At 38.5% G+C, this 23,492-nt stretch overlaps 1 protein-coding gene and 1 long non-coding RNA gene across 19 annotated transcripts in view; one reads left to right on the top strand and one right to left on the bottom strand.

Moving 5' to 3' along the window:
• The first annotated feature begins 9,748 nt into the window (after positions 1 to 9,748).
• Positions 9,749 to 11,367, top strand: LOC147370892 (uncharacterized). The gene is made up of 2 exons (XR_015165529.1): positions 9,749 to 10,575; positions 10,982 to 11,367. It is a non-coding gene; the product is annotated as an uncharacterized LOC147370892 (long non-coding RNA).
• A 7,288-nt stretch (positions 11,368 to 18,655) lies between these two features.
• The window catches only part of PPARGC1A (PPARG coactivator 1 alpha), a 716,069-nt gene continuing 711,232 nt past the window's right edge, over positions 18,656 to 23,492 (bottom strand). For all 18 annotated transcript variants that reach the window (XM_086406254.1, XM_086406256.1, XM_086406261.1 and 15 more), the window contains one exon: positions 18,656 to 22,561. In XM_086406254.1, coding sequence (XP_086262380.1) covers positions 22,458 to 22,561 — 104 coding nt within the window. In that variant the 3' untranslated portion in view covers positions 18,656 to 22,457. The remainder of the gene's footprint in view (positions 22,562 to 23,492) is intronic.

Here is a 23,492-nt window from a genome sequence, read left to right as displayed (position 1 = left end):
CTCTGAGGGGAAGGAGTGGTCTCACCTGCCCAACATCCATTGGTTTCCATATTTTCTGCCTGATTCTTATAAATGGAATATAAATGGAACATGGTAAGGGGGAAACAGGAGAGAAAAAGATATGAGTGAAAGATAAACCAGTCATCCATCCATTTATTCACTCAAAAAGCTTTCTTGACTGCTATTCTATGAATCTGGGAAAGATGTGGGGAATTCAAATAAAAATGACTCAGTCTTTGTCCTCCAGAAACTCAAGAGTCTAGAGAAGAGAAACCATTCCAATAGCATGTAAGCAGAGTCTATTACTTAAGGGAATTACCCATCAATGTTGAGGGGAGATTGGGGGGTAATAAAAGCTTCCTAGAAGAAACAGCATTAGAACTGAATCTTAATGGAAGTGACACATTTTATGGTAGGCCTGCTGTGTTATCACAAGTATTAAATAAACATGAACAAAGCAGACTCTTCCCCTGACATCATGGAGCTTAAATTCTAGAGCAGGGCATAGATAAGTATGGTTGTAGGATGGGAGTAGAAGCTTAGAATCTATCTGTAATGGACAAATATTAGCTATAATGATTGAACATTCCTTTGTGCCAGATACCATACTTATTCTCTTTCTTCTTTCTTTAAGTCGCTTCAGTTGTGTCCGACTCTGTGAGACCCCATAGATGGCAACCCACCAGGCTTCCCCACCCCTGGGATTCTCCAGGCAAGAACACAAGAGTGGGTTGCCATTTCCTTCTCCAATGCATGAAAGTGAAAAGTGAAAGTGAAGTTGCTCAGTCGTGTCCGACTCTTAGTGACCCCATGGACTGCAGCCCACCAGGCTCCTCGGTCCATGGGATTTTCCAGGCAAAAGTACTGGAGTGGGGTGCCATTGCCTTCTCCAATAGCCTATATGAAGTGCCAGTTATAAATCAGAGATCTACAAACAGGCTGCTGCTGCTGCTACTAAGTTGCTTATTGCATCATATTTAATCTTTAGAATGATGTTATGTAGCAGGTACTGTTATTTGCATTTTAAAGGTGATTTAACTGAAATTTTGAGAGCATAAATAATCTCCCTACCATTACAGAGCTTGTAATTTAAGATCTGGGATTTCATCTTATGTGTTTCTTACCCCAAAGCATGGGCTCTTAACCACATGGGAAGAAATCCCCACAGCCCATTTGATAGAGCAAGAGAGAGACAGCATTCTAAGCAGAGGGAAATGCTTTTGCAAAGTTTTAGAAATATGATAGAATTGAGGGTATATTCCAGAAGCTACAAAGGTAGAGTAAGAGTGAGACTGTAGTGCAGGGGAGCAATGGAGCTGGGAACATGGCAAAAAAGAAGAATGGCTGGGGGATGGTAAGGACCATTTGAAGACGAACATATACTCAATTATAAGGACTTTGAGTTGGTTCCAGATAGCCATGTGAAACCATCAGTGGGCTCTAAATAAGAACAGGGTAACTCAGAGTTTTAGAAAGCACTATTTTGACTGCTAAATGGAAGATATAGTGGAACTGGTTATAACTGGGATAATGAAGGTGAAAGATTTGAGAGCTTTAAAAGAAGAATAAATGAGAATTGGTGAGCTTAGATTTGGTGAAATTAAATATAGTAATGAAAGGGAAGGAGGATTTATGATGTTGCCTGTTTTTGTCAGGGTAGTTTGAGTTGATGACAATCTTTGAAAAGGGGAATATAAGTCAATTTTTAGGAAGATGATGTACTCAGTTTGAGACATACTATGTTTAAACTTTCAGGAGAAACTCAAAAGAAAATGTCCAGTAGGTCTATGAGTCCAAAGCTTGGGAGAGTGACTTGGGTGGAAGAAATTGGTTTAGAAGTCATCTTGCTTCATGCTTGATTCATGCTACAGTTAAAAAAAAAAAAGAAGAAGAAGTCATCTTCCATGGTCTTCAGGAAGTCACTCTCATATTGGTCAATCTCAAGGAGATGCATCTCAAGGACAACATGCATCAAGAAAAGAAAGATGATTAAAGAAAAAAGCCGGGGGAATATCAACATGAAAGAGACAAGTAGGGGGGAAAAAAATGAAGGAGACTACAAAGTGGTGGCTAGAAAGAAAAGAGAAAGATGAGAGATTAATGAACGAAGAGTATTTTTCTGTTTCTATAGCATGTTAGCATTGGAAGCTATCTTCCCCTTTCACTTTAGAGATGTTATGAAAGCAGTGCTTGGAGAGGTAAAACGCACGGGCCAAAAACACAGATGGCCACTATCGCAACCAGACCTGAGTTCCAGAGCCAACACGGTTTTTGTGTTTTTGTTTGTATTGTGTTTAGTCTTACTGTCTAGAATATAGAAATATAGAAATTGAACATGTATATGTGTATATATATACACATATATATGGCACTGAGGAAGGCTTTCTTATCTCTCCTTACAATTATTTGGAACTCTGCATTCAAACGGGTATATCTTTCCTTCTCTTCTTTGCCTTTCACTTATCTTCTTAGCTGTTTGTAAAACCTCCTCAGACAACCATTTTGCCTTTTTGCTTTTCTTTTTCTTGGGGATAGTCTTGATCACTGCCTCCTATACAATGTCATGAGCCTCTGTCCATAGTTCTTCAGGCACTCTGTTTATCAGATCTAATCTCTTGAATCTATTTGTCACTTCCACTGTATAGTCCTAAGGGATTTGATTTAGGTAATCCCTGAATGATCTAGTGGTTTTCCCTATTTTCTTCAATTTAAATCTGAATTTGGCAATAATGAGTTCATGATCTGAGCCAGAGTCAGCTCCCAGTCTTGTTTTTGATGACTCTATAGAGATTCTCCATCTTTGGCTACAAAGAATATAATCAATCTAATTTCAGTATTGACCATCTGGGGATGTCCACGTGTAGAGTCTTCTCTTGTGTTGTTGGAAGAAGGTGTTTGCTATGACCAGTGTGTTCTCTTGGCAAAACTCTGTTAGTCTTTGCCTTACTTCATTCTGTACTCCAAGGCCAAATTTGCCTGTTATTCCAAGTATTTCTTGACTTCCTACTTTTGCAGTCCAGTTCCCTATAATGAATAGGATATTTTTGGGGGGTGTTAGTTCTAGAAGGTCTTGTAGGTCTTCATAGAACCTTTCAACTTCCGCTTCTTCAGCATTAATTGTTGGGCATAGACTTGGACTACTGTGATATTGAATGGTTTGCCTTAGAAATGAAAAGAGATCATTCTGTTATTTTTGAGATTCCATCCAAGTACTGCATTTCAGACTCTTTTGTTGACTATGATGGCTACTCCATTTCTTCTAAGGGATTCTTGCCCACAGTAGTAGATATAATGGTTATCTGAGTTAAATTCACCCATTCCAGTCCATTTTAGTTCACTGATTCCTAGAATGTCAACGTTCACTCTTGCCATCTCCTGTTTGACCACTTTCAATTTGCCTTGATTCATGGACCTAACATTCCAGGTTCCTATGAAATATTGCTCTTTACAGCATCGGACCTTGCTTCTGTCACCAGTCACATCCACAACTGGGTGTTGTTTTTGCTTTGGCTCCATCTCTTCATTATTTCTGGAGCTATTTCTCCACTGATTCCCAATAGCATATTTGGCACCTACCGACCTGGGGAGTTCACTGTTCAGTGTCCTTTCTTTTTGCCTTTTCATACTGTTCATGGGGTTCTCAAGGCAGGAATACTGAAGTGGTTTGCCATTCCCTTCTCCAGTGGACCACATTTTGTCAGAACTCTCCATCATTACCTGTCTGTCTTGTGTGGCCCTACATGGCATGGCTCATAGTTTCACTGAGTTAGACAGGCTGTGGTCCATGTGATCAGATTGGTTAGTTTTCTGTGATTGTGGTTTTCAGTCTGTCTGCCCTCTGATGGAAAAGGATAAGAGACTTATGGAAGCTTCCTGATGGAAGTGACTGACTGAGGGAGAAACTGGGTCTTGTTCTGAATAGCAAGGAGATAAGAAAGGCTTCCTCAGTGATCAGTGCAAAAAAATAGAGGGAAACAATAGAATGGGAAAGAGTAGAGATCTCTTCAAGAAAATTAGAGATACCAAGGGAAATTTTCATGCATAGATGGGCACAATAAAGTACAGGAATGGTGTGGACCTAACAGAAGCAGAAGATGTTAAGAGGTGGCAAGAATACATAGAAGAACTATTCAAAAAAAGACCTTCATGACCCAGATGATCATGATGGTGTGATCACTCACCTATAGCCAGACATCCTGGAATGCAAAGTCAAGTGGGCCTTAGGAAGCATCATTATGAGCAAAGCTAGTGGAGGTGATGGAATTCCAGTTGAGCTATTTCAAATCCAAAAAGATGATGCTGTGAAAGTGCTCCACTCAACACGCTAGCAAATTTGGAAAACTCAACAGTGGCCACAGGACTGAAAAAGGTCAATTTTCATTCCAATCCCAAAAAAAGGCAATGGCAAAGAATGCTCAAACTACTGCACAATTGCACTCATGTCACACACTAGTAAAGTAATGCTCAAAATTCTCCAAGGCAGGCTTCAACATTATGTGAACTGTGAACTTCCAGATGTTCAAGCTGGATTTAGAAAAGACAGAGGAACCAGAGATCAAATTGCCAGCATCCACTGGTTCATCAAAAAAACAAGAGAGTTCCAGAAAAATATCTAATTCTGCTTTATTAACTATGCCAAAACTACTAGATCATTCAGGTATTACCTAAATCAAATCCCTACTATACAGTGGAAGTGACAAATAGATTCAAGGGATTGACTGTGTGGATCACAACAAAGTGTGGAAAATTCTTCAAGAGATGGGAATACCAGACCACCTGACCTGCCTCCTGAAAAATATGTATGCAGGTCAGGAAGCAACAGTTAGAACTGTACGTGGAACAACAGACTGGTTCCAAATCGGGAAAGGAGTACATAAAGGCTGTATATTGTCACCCTGCTTATTTAACTTATATGCAGAGTACATCATGAGAAATGCTGGACTGGCTGAAGCACAAGCTGGAATCAAGATTGCTGGGAGAAATATCAATAACCTCAGATATGCAGATGACACCACCCTTATGGCAGAAAGCAAAGAACTAAAGAGCTTCTTGATGAAAGTGAAAGTGGAGAGTGAAAAAGTTGGCTTAAAGCTCAACATTCAGAAAACGAAGATCATGGCATCTGGTCCCATCACCTCATGACAAATAGATGGGGAAACAGTGACAGACTTTATTGTTTTGGGCTCCAAAATCACTGCAGATGGTGATTGCAGCCATGAAATTAAAAGACACTTGCTACTGGAAGAAAAGCTGTGACCAACCTAGATAGCTTATTAAAAAGCAGAGACAACAATTTGCCAACAAAGGTCTGTCTAGTCAAAGCTATGTTTTTTCCAGTAGTCTTGTGTGGATGTGAGAGTTGGACTGTAAAGAAAGCTGAGCACAGAAGAATTGATGCTTTTGAACTGTGGTGTTGGAGAAGACTCTTGAGAGTCCCTTGGTCTGCAAGGAGATCCAACCAGTCCATCCTAAAGGAAATCAGTCCTGAATATCCATTGGAAGGATTGATGCTGAAACTCCAATACTCTGGCCACCTGGTGTGAAGAACTGACTCATTGGAAAAGACCCTGATGCTGGGAAAGATTGAAGGCAGGAGGAGAAGGGGATGACAGAGGATGAGATGGTTGAATGGCATCACTGACTCAATGGACATGAATTTGAGTAAACTCCAGGTGTTGGTGATGGACAGGGAGGCTTGACGTGCTGCAGTCCATGGGGTCACAAAGAGTCAGATACAACTGAGCAACTGAACTGAGCTAATATGAAGTATCCTTTTGACATCAGATTTCATCACTGTTTTCCAATTTTTAAAAGGCATTAAGATTGTCTGTTTGGGTCACTAAGAAGGAAAGGAAGTATGTTCATCATACTGGGTAATTTTACATAAATTAGACTAAGAAATGTCATATCAACCCCACAGCCTGGGCTTTGTCTTCCCATTTTTTCTTGAGGAAACTGAGGCTGAAAATGTCAAGAAATAAATTTACTAGGATCACACAGCTATGGTAGACAGTTATTTCATGGTCAGATTGTCCTAATTATCTTTGTCAATTTCTTCACTATTCATTGCTGACTCCATATGCAAACTAGCCAGAAGGGACAATTTTAAGGAGTTATCTCAATAATAAAAAGGTAGAGTGATTTAAAAACTTTGTTTTCTGCATTAGTGCATGGAGGTGAATTGTAAAGTGATATCAGAGCTTTGAGGAAATTAGTGATATCTTTCAAAAAATGCCAATAATTGAGAACTAACTCCAGAGTTATTAACGGATTTGGCACTTTTTACTCTCAGAGCAAGTCTATCATTTTGCTGGGCCCTTAGCTTCTTGTGCTGGAAATGAGTTAATGTCATCAAACTATGACAAGCTATTTTTATTTCTTACCCAGATCAGCCATAGTTTAACAATGCATTTCAAAGTACGGCTGATGGAAGCTCCACCTGAAACCTGTTCTCCCAGATAAGTATCTTCATCCCATTCATCGTTTCAAGAAAAGAAATCTTATTGCATGGCAGTATTTTCATCTGCTTTGGTTTCAGCTAGAGATAAATTGTGCTTGCTGCAAACTAATTAATATCAGTCACCTGGAAAGTAGAAATTGGGAGACAACAGGCTTCTCTTTCTTGATAAACAGATTGCTGGGTAAGGGATGCACATGGCTGTGACAATTCATTTGGCCATAGAAATAGCAGAAATGAGACTTTGGGGATAGATACTTGGAAGGTATGAGCAAATCTCCCCTGCTTCTGCCATTTTTGCTCAGGTGGAGTTTTTGTGCTGTTTCAAGCTTCCTTAAGAAGTCCTTTGGATTAGCAGAAATCTCTGTGCCCTTGGAGAAATTCCCCTTAAACTATAACCAGTTTGTGAAAATAATGACCAACCCCCAGGAAACCTCATTGTGTGCCCCAGTCATCAGCAGGCTCCTTGCCTTGACCCAAGTTCCCACTTGGCTAAAGAGCTATAAGATTGGCCTGGGTAATGTGTTAGCCAAGAAATCTGAAATCAGACCATGCAGCTAGGAAAGAGAAGCAAAGTATGTTTGGAAGCAAGAAGTAGCAGGCAGATTCCCCAGAACTAGCCTGGGCATGGCGGGGAGGGGAGTCAAAAAGCTCTGAGGAAAGACAGCTCGTGTTTCTTAAACACTGGGTACAATGAGCTCTTTACAACTGCCCTCAAATGAAGAAGTAACAGTCTCTCATAGGAGACTCTCATTTCAGGGGGCGTTTCTTGGAATGAGCCAAGAGAGGGGAAATGCTACTATATGAGTATTCCTTGAACCTAATTTCTCAGAGAAGTTTTGAGGGATCATTTTCCCAAATCAAGAATCATAAATCATCCTTCTTATAGGAGCTTGAAAAGTATGATCATCCAGAAATGATTCAGAGCCAGGGTATTTGTGGATTCATTTAGCAAAAACTGAAAATCCTGTCAATTTTCATTCATCTATCCAGTCAGCCAGCCAACATCCTCACAAACTCAGAGGGCAAAACGAAGGTAAACTAAGACATTAGGATATGATATTTTGGTTGCTGTGATAGGTGTATACACAGAAGACATAAAAACATCAGTTCTACAAATCTCAGGCACAAAGTGGGGACAGAGAGGTCTGGAAAACTTTTCTGGAGAAGGCAACCCCTGAACTAAGTCAATGAAAGATGGCAAGTATCCATAGGCAGACATATTAAGGGAAGCCTGACTGTTCTCCATTCCAGGAGAGATCTGGAGAAATATAATTTTACTGCTTCTCTTTCTCCTACTGCCAGTTCCATATATCAAGGTCAATTCTGGTAATAAGTTTGGCAAAAACCAACACAATACTGTAAAGCAATTATCCTTCGATTAAAAATAAATAAAAAAGTTTTAAAAAAGATCCCATGGAACTTTCACTGTCCATTCTCCCTGATGAGTAATGAATTTGTTTCCATAGATCTTGGGATGTTTCTGAATTATTCACTCATCACATTGTATGCATTCACTAGACTGCAGATTCCTTGAGGACAGGGCATCTCATTAACTGGCTTTTGCTACTCTGGGGATGACAGTGTTGTCTGGATCATAGCGGATGTGTTTCTAAATTTAATCAAGTACTCTATATGTCTCCACACTTGATTGGGATTTTCTTAAGTGTAGGAAATACATGATTCATCCCTTCTAGTTCTACCTCAAAGTAAATATTAAATATTTCATGAATGTTTTTAAATAAGTGAGGAAGAAAGTTCTTAGGTATTGAGAATATAAGTGAGTATTACAACTTCTCCTAGGGACTCACTCAAACTTCAACGTGATAATGAAGGCAAGGACATGCTCACTGTATGTTCTTCTTCTGCCCAATGTTATTCTCCTTCCTGCATTCCTCCAGTGAGGGAGGTCGGGTTTTCTGATTGTTCTCATTTTTGCTCTAACACAACCACCTAGCATCTTGAAATGATCTGAGCAACAGGGAGTTAGAACTGGCAATGGCCATAGTTTTTCATCTTTCCCAAGAGTACTTTCAGTTTCATTAAAACATACATGAATCACTAAGTGTTGAATTTCCAGTATGATTGATCAGCCATAAAAGAAATATTTTGGAGAAAGGAAACTGCCATGCACCACTCACCTCTTACTATGGATGCAGTAGTCTAATCCGTAATAAGATTAATTCTGCCTCCCTGGCTGGTCAGTCAATATCCCCGTTGTCCTTATGGACTCAAGTTTGTTCTGTGTGAATTTATTCTTGTCAATGTATTGCTGGTTCCCATCTGATACTGTATGGTGCTCAGCAACTTGTGGTGTCACTGAGATAAGAATGACAGCCTACATTCTAACCATTGTGTGACAGGAAGCCAAAGACTTACCCTCTATGACCCCGAGTGTTCTTGACTGTGACCCCTAAGACCCTTCTCCTGTTGTTAATTCTATAATTCTTTGAATTTTATTTACCTTCTCAGAGACCATGAAATCAGTGGATATGGTATTTCTCATCATCATATTTGTAAGTTTCCTTTGGAAGGGGAAGAAGTGTCCTTGGAGGGGTATAAGAATTACCATGGATCCTGAGTAACTTGTTACTCATGGTGATTCATTAAGCTGCAGAGGGGTTCTCAGCCCATCCCAACATCTTAAACAATCCATCCAAATCCAACCTTTGGCCTAACCATGTAGAGTGTTGGAAAATTCACAGCCACAGAATGGAATAGCATCTGTATATTTTGGGGCAATGGGGAGACATGAAGAAAAGACAAATCCAATGGAGGAGTAGTATCTTCTACCATCCAGGTTTACTCTTGAATTTAAATATTCACTGATTATGTACAGTGGTCCTCAATACAGAAAGGCCACCCTCAAGAAAAACTATGCCCTCCAAGCAGATACACAAACCACATTCTAGCCACATTCTCTCCAAGGAAGAACACACACACACACACACACACACACAACTATATTTGCTCTATTAAGTCCAACCTTCTCTCAATAGTTTCTTTTTTACTTGGCCCATGGAATGAATCACAAAGAGGTTATTTTCTGGGGAAATTGGTAGAAAAACCCTAATGCAGACAGTTCCCATTTTGATTGCAGCCTGACTTCCACTTACTGAATATCACATCGAGTGGTGGTTCTGGGGTTGCAAAGGAGAGCTCAGCAAAAGAAGAAAAAAGTAAGCCCACAAAGTTTTTTAAGGTACCTACTTCAGAGTTATCAGGTCATAGATCTAAATGTCAGTGCTATATGCCTGATTTGCACATTTCAAACCGAGTTGGTTATTTTTTTTTTTCGTTTTTATCTGCACGCATGAAGTGCTTTAGAATACTGGAACAATTTAGAATCATATTTAGTTTGCAACAGTTCAATTAACTTAAGTGCTGAAACATTCTCCCCAGCTGGTAACTAGTTTAATTGGTTACTATTACAAGAAATAATTTCTTCAGTGCTGGGGCTTCCCAATGTCCTCTCTGGAGAGGGCATGGCCATGGACAGGTATGTGGAAATGGGAAGGTTAGGAGTCTGGCAAAAATCTCTGACTTAACAAAGAAGAAACATCAGAATCCATTATATTATTTAAAATAAACAAACAAAACCTCCCTAGGTATGGGTTTCCAACTTCTGCTGTGATTTTATGACTTCCTGTTCCCTTGGAATAACTTTATAACCACTCAATAAGCAAGATGAGGCTGTGGATCAAGGGTCAAAGACTTTTAAAGATATTGCATAAATGCACTTAACCATGAGCCAAAGTGATAAATAGGAAACCAAGATGAATGTCAGGAACGCTGTGAAGAATGATTAGCTGGGACAGTTGGAGCAGCTGCTAAGGCAACTCCAAACACCTGGAAAGAAGGATTTCCTTCTGGCTTACAGCAAGGCTGAATTGTTCTAATTGCATTTGCATTAAAAGGCACCACTGCAAATTGCAGAAAAGGATACGGTACAGTGGGAAAACATTATGTACGTTTTCAAAAGGCACAACATAATACTGCATCTTACTTTGGGAGACATAGAAAGGTAGTTAAGAGAAAAAGAAATGGATTGGAATAGCTACACACCAACCACAGGAGACAGGCCACTACTGAGGAGGGAAGGAGAAGAAAAGAGACTGGTATGTGATTTGTTTTCAGAGCAATCTTTATCATAGTGGGTAAATGTTAGGATCTCATAAACTCTGGGAGTGAATACATGAGGCTGTATTTGATTATTTTATGCACTTACCTGTCCGTGTGATATGTTTTCTGATTAAAACGTAAAAACATTTTTAAAAGAGTCTGTGACAATATCCATTATGTAGTCATTGTTAAACCAGTCATTGCTGCAATGTTTTCTTCCACCATGGAGACCAAAAGCCTTAGACTATTTTTTAAGGATCATAGAATGCCAAAACCCAAAGTCCATAAACTACCTCTCCTACCTCTTTATAATTTTTCTTTTTTTCTTTCTTTTTTTATAGAAGTATACTTGCTTTACAATATGGTATTAATTGTCACCCTGCTTATTTAACTTAAATGCAGAGTACATCATGAGAAACGCTGGACTGCATGAAGCACAAGCTGGAATCAAGATTGCCGGGAGAAATATCAATAACCTCAGATATGCAGATGACACCACACTTATGGCAAAAAGCAAAGAAAAACAGCCTCTTGATGAAAGTGAAAGAGGAGAGTGAAAAAGTTGGCTTAAAACTCAATGTTCAGAAAACTAAGACCATGGCATCTGGTCCCATCACTTCATGGCAAATAGATAAGAAAACAGTGACAGACTTTATTTTGGGGGGCTTCAAAATCACTGCAGATGGTGATTGCAGCCATGAAATTAAAAGATACTTGCTCCTTGGAAGAAAAGTTATGACTAACCTAAACAGCTTATTAAAAAGCAGAGACATTACTTTGCCAACATATGTCCATCTAGTCAAAGCTATGGTTTTTCTAGTAGTCATGTACAGATGTGAAAGTTGGAGTATAAAGAAAGCTGAGCACCTAAGAATTGGTGCTTTTGAGCTGTGGTGTTGGAGAAGACTCTTGAGAGTCCCTTGGACAGCAAGGAAATCCAACCAGTCAATCCTAAAGGAAATCAGTCCTGAATATTCATTGGAAGGCCTGATGCTGAAGCTGAAGCTCCAATACTTTGGCCACTTGATGCGAAGAACTGACTCACTTGAAAAGACCCTGATGCTGGGAAAGATTGAAGGCGGGAGGAGAAGGGGACGACAGAGGATGAGATGGCTGGATGGCATCACTGACTCAATGGACATGAGTTTGAGTAAACTCCAGGAGTTGGTGATGGACAGGGAGGTCTGGTGTGCTGCAGTCCATGGGGTAGCAAAGGGCTGGACAAGACTGAGTAACTGAACTTAACTGAACTGCTACACAGCAAAGTGATTCATTTATAGATGTATATGTTCCTTTCCATTATGGTTAATCATAAGATTTGAATACAGTTGTCTATGTAGTACAGTAGGACCTTGCTGCTTATCCATTCCATACATAAAAGCTTTCTTCTGCTAACCCCAACATCCCACTCCATCCCTTCCCCACCTCTACCCACCTTGGCAACTGTTACTGGCGTATTTCCTGTGACTGTGAGTCTTTCTCTTTTGTAGATAGGTTCATTTGTGTCATAGTTGAAAGTCTCTCAGCCGTGTCCAACTCTTTGTGACCCCACGGACTATAGAGTTGATGGAATTTTCCAGGTGAGAATACTGGAGGGGGTAGCCCTTCCCTTCTCCAGCTGATCTTCCCAACCTAGAAATCGAACCCAGGTCTCCTGCATTGTAGGCAGATTCGTTACCAGCTGAGCCACAAGGGAAGCCCAGATTCCACATATACGGGATATCATATATTATTTGTCTTTCTCTTTGTGACTTGCTTCACTTAGTATGATAATCTCTAGCTGCATCCATGTTGCCTCAAATGGCATCATTTTGCTTTTTTTGCTCTCTTTGTAATTTTAACTGACCTCACTGAGCTTGGCCACACAGATTAGAAATGTAGCCCAAATATTGCAGTGTTAGAAAGTGAACCCTCTTTCTTCTGCTATTGATTCCAGGTATATGGACACTACCCCAAAAAGGCCAGCCATAACCTTGAATTATGAGTATCTAGTGACTGATTTCCACAGTAATCCTAAGACCTAACTATAGAAAGGTTAGCACTGGAGAGAGAAATTCAGACAAAAACACATGAGAAATTTTAAGAGTGTCCTCTGTCATGAACAGCTGATATTCAAGATAACAACGACTATACCCACAGGAAAAAGAAAGCATTCGGTTGAAAGGTTGTTAGTGATTGTACTTGTAGCTTGTCACATAGCTTTAAAATAGTGTTTTAAAACTTTTAAACAGTGTTGGGAAAACCATAAAGAGCTATAAAATATTGATTATTTTTATTATCAAATATCTAAGTGGTAATGGTGTACCAACTTCAAAGCAGGGAGGAGGTCTACTTTTTTAAAAAGTTGATTGTCAGTCCTTTTAAATCAAATTGTTTCCCATGGGATCACAGCCCTTTGCGATTCATGCCCATTAAGTATTAGAATCTCTGGCTCAATTTCATAGACATTAGTTATATAGCAATAAACTTTCCAGAAAACACAAACACCCATGTGACACACAACATATACATATACATGCACATATATACACACAGATACATATACACAGGTATACATACACACATATGCATATGTATATATATACAGGTGACCTTTGGGCAACATGGGTTTGAACTGCTAGGGTCTACTTATACCTACTTGGATTTTTAAATATGATGTATTGTGGAATCACATATATGGAGGGCTAACTGTAAAGTGATTCCCAGATTTTGAGTGTACAGGTTATAGGCGCTCCTAACCCATGTTGTTCAATGATCAACTGTACATATACACATGTACACATGTACATGTGTATAAACACACACATACTCTCACACTCCTGGCAAGAGTGTCTTGCTGTTGCTATAAGGAAATACACAGTTTAATTTTGTCTTACTATATTGCCAGCTAGTCCCTTCTGCTCTTAGTACCTAGTGTGGTTTCTGGCCCATTGGAAGTGTTCAGTGAATGGGAAATGAATGAATGCATTATATACAAGATTTGACTTTAACAAGATGGTGATAACAAAACCACACAAACTTTTTAATCACCTCCAATGGAAAAATGTTTTCTTCTGGGTGTATTTTGTTGGTGGAGGTGTTATATACAGCACAATAGTCAATTAAATAAGTTTTAGGGAACTGGACTTTACCCAAATCTTGGTAGTTACTTCTCTATCCCTCCATTTTCTCATTTATAAGGTAAGAATAATGGTGCACTACCTCATTCTTTACTTTAGGAGGATTTATTAAGAACCTTCACATAAAGAGTCAAGCAAAGTGACAAAAAGATTGTAAGCCCACAATAAATACTAGTTGATACCACCATGGTTACGATAATTATCCTCACTGTTTTAATCACAGCCTGAGTTTTCTGGACTTTCAAATGGAAGATAGATTTTCATATTAGCCTTCTTACTATAGCAGAAAGATTCATCTAATTTGAAAATTAAGATGTTAGAGGAAAGTCTCAGATGTCATCACCTGAGGTGAAATTGTCTTTTTGCTCTCTTTGTAATTTTAACTGACCTCACTGAGCTTGGCCACGTGGATTAGCCAGGTGTGTCACCTGATTCTGAGAAGAGGCACCTCCAAGTTGATCAAATTTCCAAATGGAGATGGTAAAGCTAAGTTTTTAAGAGCATGAGAAAAATCAAATAATGCCTTTAAATCATTCCAATGCCATGAATTTACATGTCCCCATGGTACCTACCAGATATGAATTTTGAGGGGGTTCAAGTTTAATCTTCAAAATGCTGCAAGTCTCTGATGCTCCCTGGCTGCAGGTAGCAACTCTGGGAATGGTAAAACTAAACCAATTAGAAGGGAAAAAATGGGATCTTCTGCAACACATCATTGGAAGGTGAAGAGTCCTATTTATTGTATACACATGGGGTATCTTTTTATCAATCCGCAAAAATAAAACTGAACATTTCTCTCCAAAACCTGATTAGGGGAGTCTCTAAGAGCATCCCACCAGTCTAACAGTCCAGGCAGTTAACAGGATTTTAGTAACTCTTTCAACCAAAACACCAGGTCTATTAAAGCCAATTGCCTTCTAGCTGACACAGAACCACACTTACATATGGAACCAGCTTTGTAAAGTCCATTCTCTTATTCACAGTTTCACTCCTCACTGTACAATCACCCCTTTTGTTTATATAAACCCATAGAAATAAGTCAGCATACAGGGCAAAAGAAACCAGGGGGAATCTTTGCCCGAACCTTGCTGTGTACCTGAAGTTCAACTGTGTTTGGTTAACCTTCTATTTATTCCATCTCTTTCCTTCAGCTGACCTTTCTAGTTTTAGTTCTTGCCATGGTGTGTCATGGCAGAAGGTGACTCAATGAGACCCTGGCACCATGTGACAAAGGAACTCTTATTAGCTCTTTATGAATCGTTTCATTCATCAGGAGCATACACTGACGCTCCCTTTGGATGTCCCCATATCTGCCATTAAAAATGGAAAATTGTCAGTGCCAGCACATAGGCACTTCTCAGCCTCAGACCCAGAGGCCAAACATGTGGTGGAGATCTCCAATTTTTGCTTTCCCTGCAATCGTTTTTCTATTGGATGGTCTGATAGCAATTCAGATGTTGACCCGTGTCGCCAGATAACTGGAGGAAAAGTAATTAGGCCATGTGTTGCCCTTGATCATGAAGATACCTGACATGAAAGTAACGTGGCCACATGACATGCTGTGTGACCTGCTTACTAACTTGGTCGTCTCTGGCAAGTAGAGTAATTAATCATCGTTCTGGACAGTGTACACACATTCTTACCAACAAATAGTGACGTGCTTACAGAGGGCAATACCTCTAAGTATGACAAAACATGAGTCATTTGACTAAAGGGTATAGCAATCAAGCTGAAAACCTGCTACATGGTTAAATTAGGAACAAGCACAGCTTCATTTTCTTTTCAGTCCTTTTTTAAGTACACTGTGAAGCTCTGGTAGGAGTAAGAGATCGGGTTGGAAATGAAGTGTGATAGCATTGATATGAATAATTTTCAACAACACCAAAGTGAATCAAAGGAAAGTACCTGTGAATTTCCTTAAATGACTTGCTGGAGGGTATTGTGTGGTAACTATATTACCATAGTCCCCCTTTTCTTTTTCAATTAGTATTGTTAAAGAGAAGCTTGACGATAGACTTCCTAACAGCGGCAAAAATAAATTCTCTCCAATTAAGTAGTCTAATAAGCTATTTAGGATTTTACCACTTAACATTCTTTCCTTCCCATTTAATTTTGGCTTTCACTTGGATGTCATCTTGTTGAAAATCCATCACAGAAAACTATGTGGAAAAAAAGATAATGTTGCTAAGTGCTCCTGAGTTTCCAAAACGAACAGAAGCACAATATTTTTTCTAAATCACCCCATGATTTTCCCTAATAATTCAGCTTCTTCCTACTAGAAATTAATATATGAAAATATATGAAAATGGTCAATAAGCAAATTCAAATATCACACTAGTTACTCATCTTCAGTAAGTGCTATATGCATATATTTGGAACAATACAATATTTTAAGGTTCTTGATGATAATAATGTCCTGGTATTCATATGTGCATGTATAATTATGCTCATTTAATTTAATCATGAAAATATTATAGGATCATTTGGTTTTCTCCTCTAAAAGTTCTCTCACTTTTTCTCAATTAATTAATTCCACTCTGCCCCTTTTATAAGTCAGCCGATGGTAAGGAATGGTTTTAGGATTAAAAGGAGGATGATCACATTCCTGTAGAATGATGGACAGAAAAGAGGCATATGGGAGGGAAATGGCATTTTGTCATTAGTATAGAGTCTAATCGAGGAACAATGTTAGGCTTTCCAGTGTAACATGGTCCTGAATTTTCTGATCATTTCTTCCTGCAAGTTTCCAGTGTCCCTGAATGCTGAGAATTTGCCTCAGGGGCAGTCACCTGACTGCAACAGAAGCCCTGGAAACCAGCTCTTGTGACTCACACATTCCACATGCTTGACTGGAGTGGAGCTTGTGGGACTTTGCAGAATTACTGGAATCACATGGGATGTACTGAAGGGAGCAGGAGGGTGGAGGGCATTTAACTTAACCATGAACGAGAAGAGTGGATAACACCATGGTAAGCAGAATAAAAAGGAACATGTTGACTGAAAGGGAAGAAACGTGACACAAAGGTCATTGCATATTACCCTTCCCCCACTGAGGAAATCTTATTTTCTTTCTCACAGAAAAAAACTTTGCTCCTTTCCCCATCATGTTAACAGAGACCAGTGAAAAGAAATAGGCTTCTCTGTGCCCATCAATAGAATCTATAGAGCATCTATTTCCCCAGGGATTAATTCAGTTTTTGATTAAATCTTTCTGAGATTTAAATCATGATGTTACAAACCTCCGAGGAGCTCCTCTATGAGTTGTGACCTTCTTTATTACTCTCTGCTGTTTGATAAAGTATGAAGATTGATTTATAATAGTGTATACTGTGTGTGAAAACAAGGACTAGCAAAGAGAATAGCAAAGTATAAGATTAATATAAAGTAAACATTGCAAAAACTACGCCTTGGTTAAAATATTCTATAATTAATACTGAGTTACAACTGTAGCTAGTAACACTAGTGTCAAATGAGTATAATAATGCTCTCAGTCATAAATTTTATCCAATGATTAGCTAAATAATGCTACAAGAAAGAGAAAACCGGCAATGCTGAAAAAGGATTTTGAACCAATATCACATTAAACAGATTTAGTTTGGAGGACTTTTGAATTGAAACAAGCTCCTTTTCAATAAACTATTCCTATCCAGTGTTCATTTATTTTTGTCAACCTAATTTTGGTTTCAATAATTATTTTGCCATTAGTATCATCAAGGATGGAAGTGATTTAATGTTTGAGGACAACATCAAATGAATCCTTACTCTCTAATCAGGATGCTCCTGTACATGACTAGTGGCTACTATTTTTTTCCCCTTGAAAATCTCTCTTTACCCTCAAAAGATTTTTAAGGGTAAAAAGTTAACCCTTTAAAAGGAAGACTGTAATTTTTCCACTGCTCTTTTTAATTCCAACCAGAATATTCAAAATGCCCTGTTCAATTTAACCATCAATGAAGACAAGTTGTGATGTGAGGCTTATTCACTGAATCACAGTTGTAGAAGAATGCAATATTTGGGTAAGATGATAGTAAGTTTTTATTTTCTCTTTTGATATAATAATTGGCAAATCTTACAGTGCTATAAAATAGAAATATAGCCATAAGAAATGCTTCTTGGGTTACTTAGCAGGTTTCAATGTATTATTGGTAGCTCCTTCACATTTCCAATAATTATGAATATTTTTTTCTGTAGGAGAAAGGGGAACTGGGGGCTGAAATATATTTAGCCACATTCCCCGTGGCTAGGCTTATGCTGAATCTTACAAGCAGCTGGGAGTAGAGACCACCAGCTGAAATCCAGATTTGGCAGAGCGCTAGTAACACATTCTCTGTCATCTCTGTCATTCGGACCACCAATCACCTACAAAGCATGGTGGACATCCTGACAGCAAGCCATACCAGCAGTAATCTATCAACTTGTCCCATATTTAACCTGATTACTTACATATGACAGAGAGACAGGGAGGTGCATTCTGTTACAAGTCTTCAAGAAATATTCAGTCTATGCTCTACACCAGAAACTAACATAACATTGTAAATCAATGTTCAATGGATAGTATAGTTCAACTATACTTCAATAAAAATATATATTCAGTCCATTATGGTAGAATTGCTTCCTAAGCTGAAATATTCAGCAGCTTTCTCGCTGAGGCAGTGGCTTGTACTTAAAATTCATACTTTCCAGGGTTAAGTACAAAAACAGAGCTAATCTGTTTGATAAAGTCCGACGTCACTTCTCATTAGAGAAATCACCAGTTCCGCCTTTACTGTTTGAAAGGAGACAAGGTAAAATACAGAAGGCGCACGTTACCTTAGAGCTGAAATCCATTCATGAATATGGAAAAGCAAGGGGAGGGCAGGTGATCCAGAGAGGAAACAGAATAATGATAAGCGAGTAACGTATACTGATCTGAGGAACGTGCCAGGAGTTTGGTTGTGATAAATAAGAAAAGCAGAAGTAGATTTGAAACATTCGTTTCCCTTTATTAGCTCAGTGAGGCTGATGTGTACTGCACATTTAAAAAAAATCACAGGAATTTTCATACAATGAATAAAACCACAACAATACATGTAGAATTGGCAGGTGGAAAAAAAAGCCCGGCAAGGGCTCAACTAATCACTCACTTTCCCTCTTCAGCATAGTTCAACCAACAGTATTACACTTTCACCTACAAATCTTAAAGTAGCTCCATCAAGTCAGCAGTTCACATTATTGAAAATGTCTGTCACATAGGTACAAATTTAGAATCATCACATTATATTACATGGCTATTCTAGGTCATCTATAGATCAGGTCTTAGACTACAGTGATTGAAGTTCTCGTTACAGCCATCAAAAAAGGACACATAATCATTACCTACTGTAAGCTCACATCTAAAGGCATGAAAAGGTTTCCTTTTTTTTTCAACTGACCCAACCATCACACCCCAATAGTGCAAAGTTCCCTCTCTGCTGCTTTGAATGTTGACAGCCCAACCGTTGCTCTCAGAGTCATTTAGCAAAAATTGATTTTGTTGCACTGGAAGAATTATTCTGCTACATCTCTTAAAAAAAAAAAAACAAACCCACATTTCTAAAGCACCAGTTCAGTTACCAAAATTGTAGATGTGGTACTTACCACAGCATGAAGGCAATGGCCCAGGGTCATCTAAAAATCCTACAGATCTATGCTGAAATTTGCCTCCAGTGATGATGGGTGCATGTGTTCATTTGAAATATACTCTCCAAAAAAATTAAAAATAAAAATAAAAGGAACACAGTTTACATTTTGATGGGCTACCCACAGTGTCTGCATAAGATACAAAAGCTCTATGTGGATGGTCTAGTGATTCTCTCTTTGCACTAATTTTAGATGTAATTTGAAGTCCATGGAGGAAAACTATCTTCATGGTAACAATATTTGTCAGGCCAGAAGGGTGGGAATAAATGAATCCTCAACATGAAATCTGTAGTGTTGTCTTTTGACAAGTAAGAAAGGAAACCCAGTCTTTGACTCATGTCAACGATCCAGGGCAAAAAGGAGAATGTATTGAAAATTGGATCACAAAAAATTTAAAGGCAAAATAGAGAACGTATCTGGTCCTTGAACACATAATATGATTTACTAAATATCCATTTCTTAAAAATAATTTATTGCTCTTAATAGTCTTTTTTATTCTTATTCTACAACAGAAGATACTCAGATTTCAGAAAGAAAGACTGTAAACTTTAGTTTGGCGTCCACACAGAGTTAAAATACCTGCATTTAACCTACAGAACAAGAATTAGGCAGATTAAAGATGTGTTACGGTTGTAACGCAGGACCTGTGAACAAGTTCTTTTATTTCATAGTATTTTTATTGCTTTCTATCTACTTAGAAATAAGAAGCCAAAAACTCAAGCAAGCATCCGACAGGACAGACAGTGGATTCACTCTGAACACAATATGCTGGTGATAAATGAATGCAGCTTTCAAAATTAGCTGCATTGGCCTGGGGGTGTAATCCATTTTTATACGATCGTGTTGGGCGAGAGAAAGGAAAAGAATGGTTACATAGTAGGTATATCATGTCTTCCAGAAAAGTCACGTCGGCCATACTGTAATTGAATTTCAACTCAGAAACTTGAGTACACGCGCCAAACTTTACTGACTTCCATTCCAGGGCTCCACACTCAGAGGAAATCCTGATGCTCAAAAATGGAGGTTTTACTGAAGTTTTTTTTTTTTTTTTTTTTATTGAATTTAGCAGAAGCAATGTCATCAAGAACAACTTCATGGTCACGTCAGAGGCCATGCTAGTGCAAGTAGAAACACTGCTTCTGCAAAGCGGAATTTCCCAAATGAAACACTTAAACTCCAACCTGACAATTGCCATGCATCCTAGGTAGAAAATTTCCACTGGCTTTATTATTTTCACCAACTAATAATTTATAATAAATAGGCTATCTGCAACTGATAAATATGTCTCTTTAGTAAACAAAGGAATGAAATATCAGTATTTATACAGGATGCATAACTGTAAAAAATACAGATAAATACCATCATCATACTCTGCCAAGGGAAAGAGATACTGGCTTCAAAGAGAGTCTTCAGACACACATTAATTATTGTAAAAATCATACTATAATTATTACCTCAGCATTTTGTATCAAATTAAAATCACAAAAATTAAAACAAAACAGCATTTTAAAAAGATTTTTGACCTCTAGTTTCAAAACTACTGTTGATAGAGAAAATAAAAACATTTCTTAATGGTTACCCATTGAGAGACTTTACATAAAATCATGATATCTTCTAGAAAAATTTTAGATGAGAAAATTTCATTCCCCTAACAAATCCAGTGTATAAAACTTCAAAGAAAAACAAGCAACAAGAAAATGTGGAAAAATATTGCAGAAGTGGTTAATACCTTTAGGGGGCTAGGAGGTTTCTTGACAAGATGCTTAGATCGAAGCTCACCTAAGAGGGGATGGTTGTGCATAAAGCATCAATTTGTTGTGTTGCACTCAATGGACACACACACTGTCCTTTTTTTGTTTTACAATCAAATATATATAAGCAGTAAGTTCAGCTTCTAAATATGTTAGTGTACAATAATTGTTTCACCTCATAATTACATTTGAATATTCTCGATTAAGAAAAATTTAGCAGTTTTTGAAAAGAAGGCTGCATTTACAGTGCATAGCTGTAACAAAAAAAGAACATCATTGTATAGTATGTACACAAAATAAAAATACTCCATTTAACATCTGTAAATACTTGACTACATCAGAGAATGTAGCAATTGTACTATCTGAACACATCCCAGAGAGTTCTACCCAACTCTCCTTAGTAATGTAACACCGTGCTCGCTCCTCAGAAAGAACCACTGAACAAGCTGCACGCTTGACCATTGACAAGGCTTTTGAAATTTGCAGTGGGAGATCAACGTTTTGGACATTTATATGGGTGTCAGGAGGAAGGACGAACTACAGAAACTTCAAAATGTTAGGAAAGTTGAGCATTCGGTGCCTGCAGCATCCTCTCCCACCCAGATTCCTTGGCAAAAGGAAAAAGGAAAAAAAGAAAGAAAAAGAGAGAGAAAGGATATGAGTTCTACAGAACCTGCGGTGTCTTCAGGATTGTCATATAATCATTACGTTGTGAGAGAAAGCTTGCTTCACGTTGATTTTGCACTTTCTTAAAAAAAAAAAAAAAAAAACAGAGTACAGAGGCTGATGCCCAGACATCAGTGGCTGTCATTTTAGGGTGGCCTGTGGTTGGTTGGTTAGCTTTCTTTCCTTTTGGATGTACGTATTTTTTTTTTTTCCTTTTGAATAGAATATGAACATTTTGAAGTTCTAGGTTTTAAGTGTGTCTTCATGGAACTGCTGCCATTCGAAGTGGTTTGCCCTCGCACGCTCTGGTCAGGTGTCCCCAGTCCCCACCTGTACACACATACTTCCCCCAAACCAGGCAAACACACACACAGTTACGCGCGCGCGCGCACACACACACACACACACACGCACACTCCATCACCAAGAGACTCAGGGAAAGCAAAGCTGACACCCATGAATAAACATGTGCTTACTGGAATTCCATTCTGTCTCTTGCCTCTTCAGCAGCTGGGTTCATGTAAACCATTGTTGTTGTTCTTGTATTGTTGTTGTTTTGTTTTTGTACAGAGAGTGTAAAGTAGGAGAAATTCCTAAGTATGACTTGCAATAGTCTTTTAGGGAAGGACGCGCTGTCCCGTGAGGTATTCACCATGCCTCTGTCATCCTTAGCCAGGGAACATATTACCTGCGTAAGCTTCTCTGGGCTTCTTTCAGTAAACTATCGAAATCCAGAGAGTCATACTTGCTCTTGATGCAAGCAGGGTCAAAGTCATCTGAATTTGAATCTGAAAGAAACCCAAACCAGGTCAGATGTACCCTTTGCTTATGGTCATTAATTCAATCATCTAATTTAAGATAACCCGATTCAAAAACAATTTATCCGGTTAATATACTTTAACAAAATATGCCCAAATTTTATTAGTATATGAGGTTTGTGTTGGTATGTACATATATATGTGCATATATTTACATATATATTTGCAGGAGGTATTTATATGTATGAATATTAATAATTATGTGTATATTTCAGAAGGTATTTATATGGTAGATGGTATGATATATATACACCAATATTTTAATTAATTATGCTTATATATTTATCTATTTATACCACTTGTATATATTTGCAGAGGGTAAGGAGTGATGAGTACTCAAAACACTCATCTATTGACTCATGTTGGATTTAAACACTCCTGGGAGGTAATCAAAACAGCTATTTCTTTTCAATAGCAACCTAGGCAATCAACGTGCTTTAAAAGTAAGGCTCCTCCTCCTTCCTGCTATGTTAAATGACTTCCCCAGGTTCCTCAACAACTTAGGTGGAGAGGAAAAAGTAGAAGCTAGAACTGATCTTTCTGTTCATTGGGATTGATTTCATTAAGTATAAAAGCCAGACTCATCAGTCTGCTGCTCCCCTTGAAAAAGTTGGAGGGACGTAAGTTCTCAAGTACCTCAAGGGAGCCCAGCAACAGTGGTACAAGCCCTCCCCAAATTAGAAGGTTTTGGAAAATGCTTCATGTCCAGAGAGGGCAAATTCAGACTCTCTACTCATTAATGGGGCTTCCCTGGTGGCTCAGATGGTAAAGAATCTGCCTGCAGTTCAGGAGATCTGGGTTCATTACCTGGGTCTGGAAGATTCCCTGGAGAAGGAAATGGCAACCCACTCCATTATTCTGGCCTGGAGAATCCCATGGACAGAAGAGCTTGGTGGGCTAC

Source organism: Bos grunniens, chromosome 6 (assembly GCF_055505025.1).
Source record: "Bos grunniens cultivar Pamir isolate PY7600 chromosome 6, Bosgru_T2T1.0, whole genome shotgun sequence".
NCBI lineage: Eukaryota > Metazoa > Chordata > Mammalia > Artiodactyla > Bovidae > Bos > Bos grunniens.
Note: the sequence above shows the minus strand (reverse complement) of the source record. Positions and strands in the feature narration are given on the sequence as shown.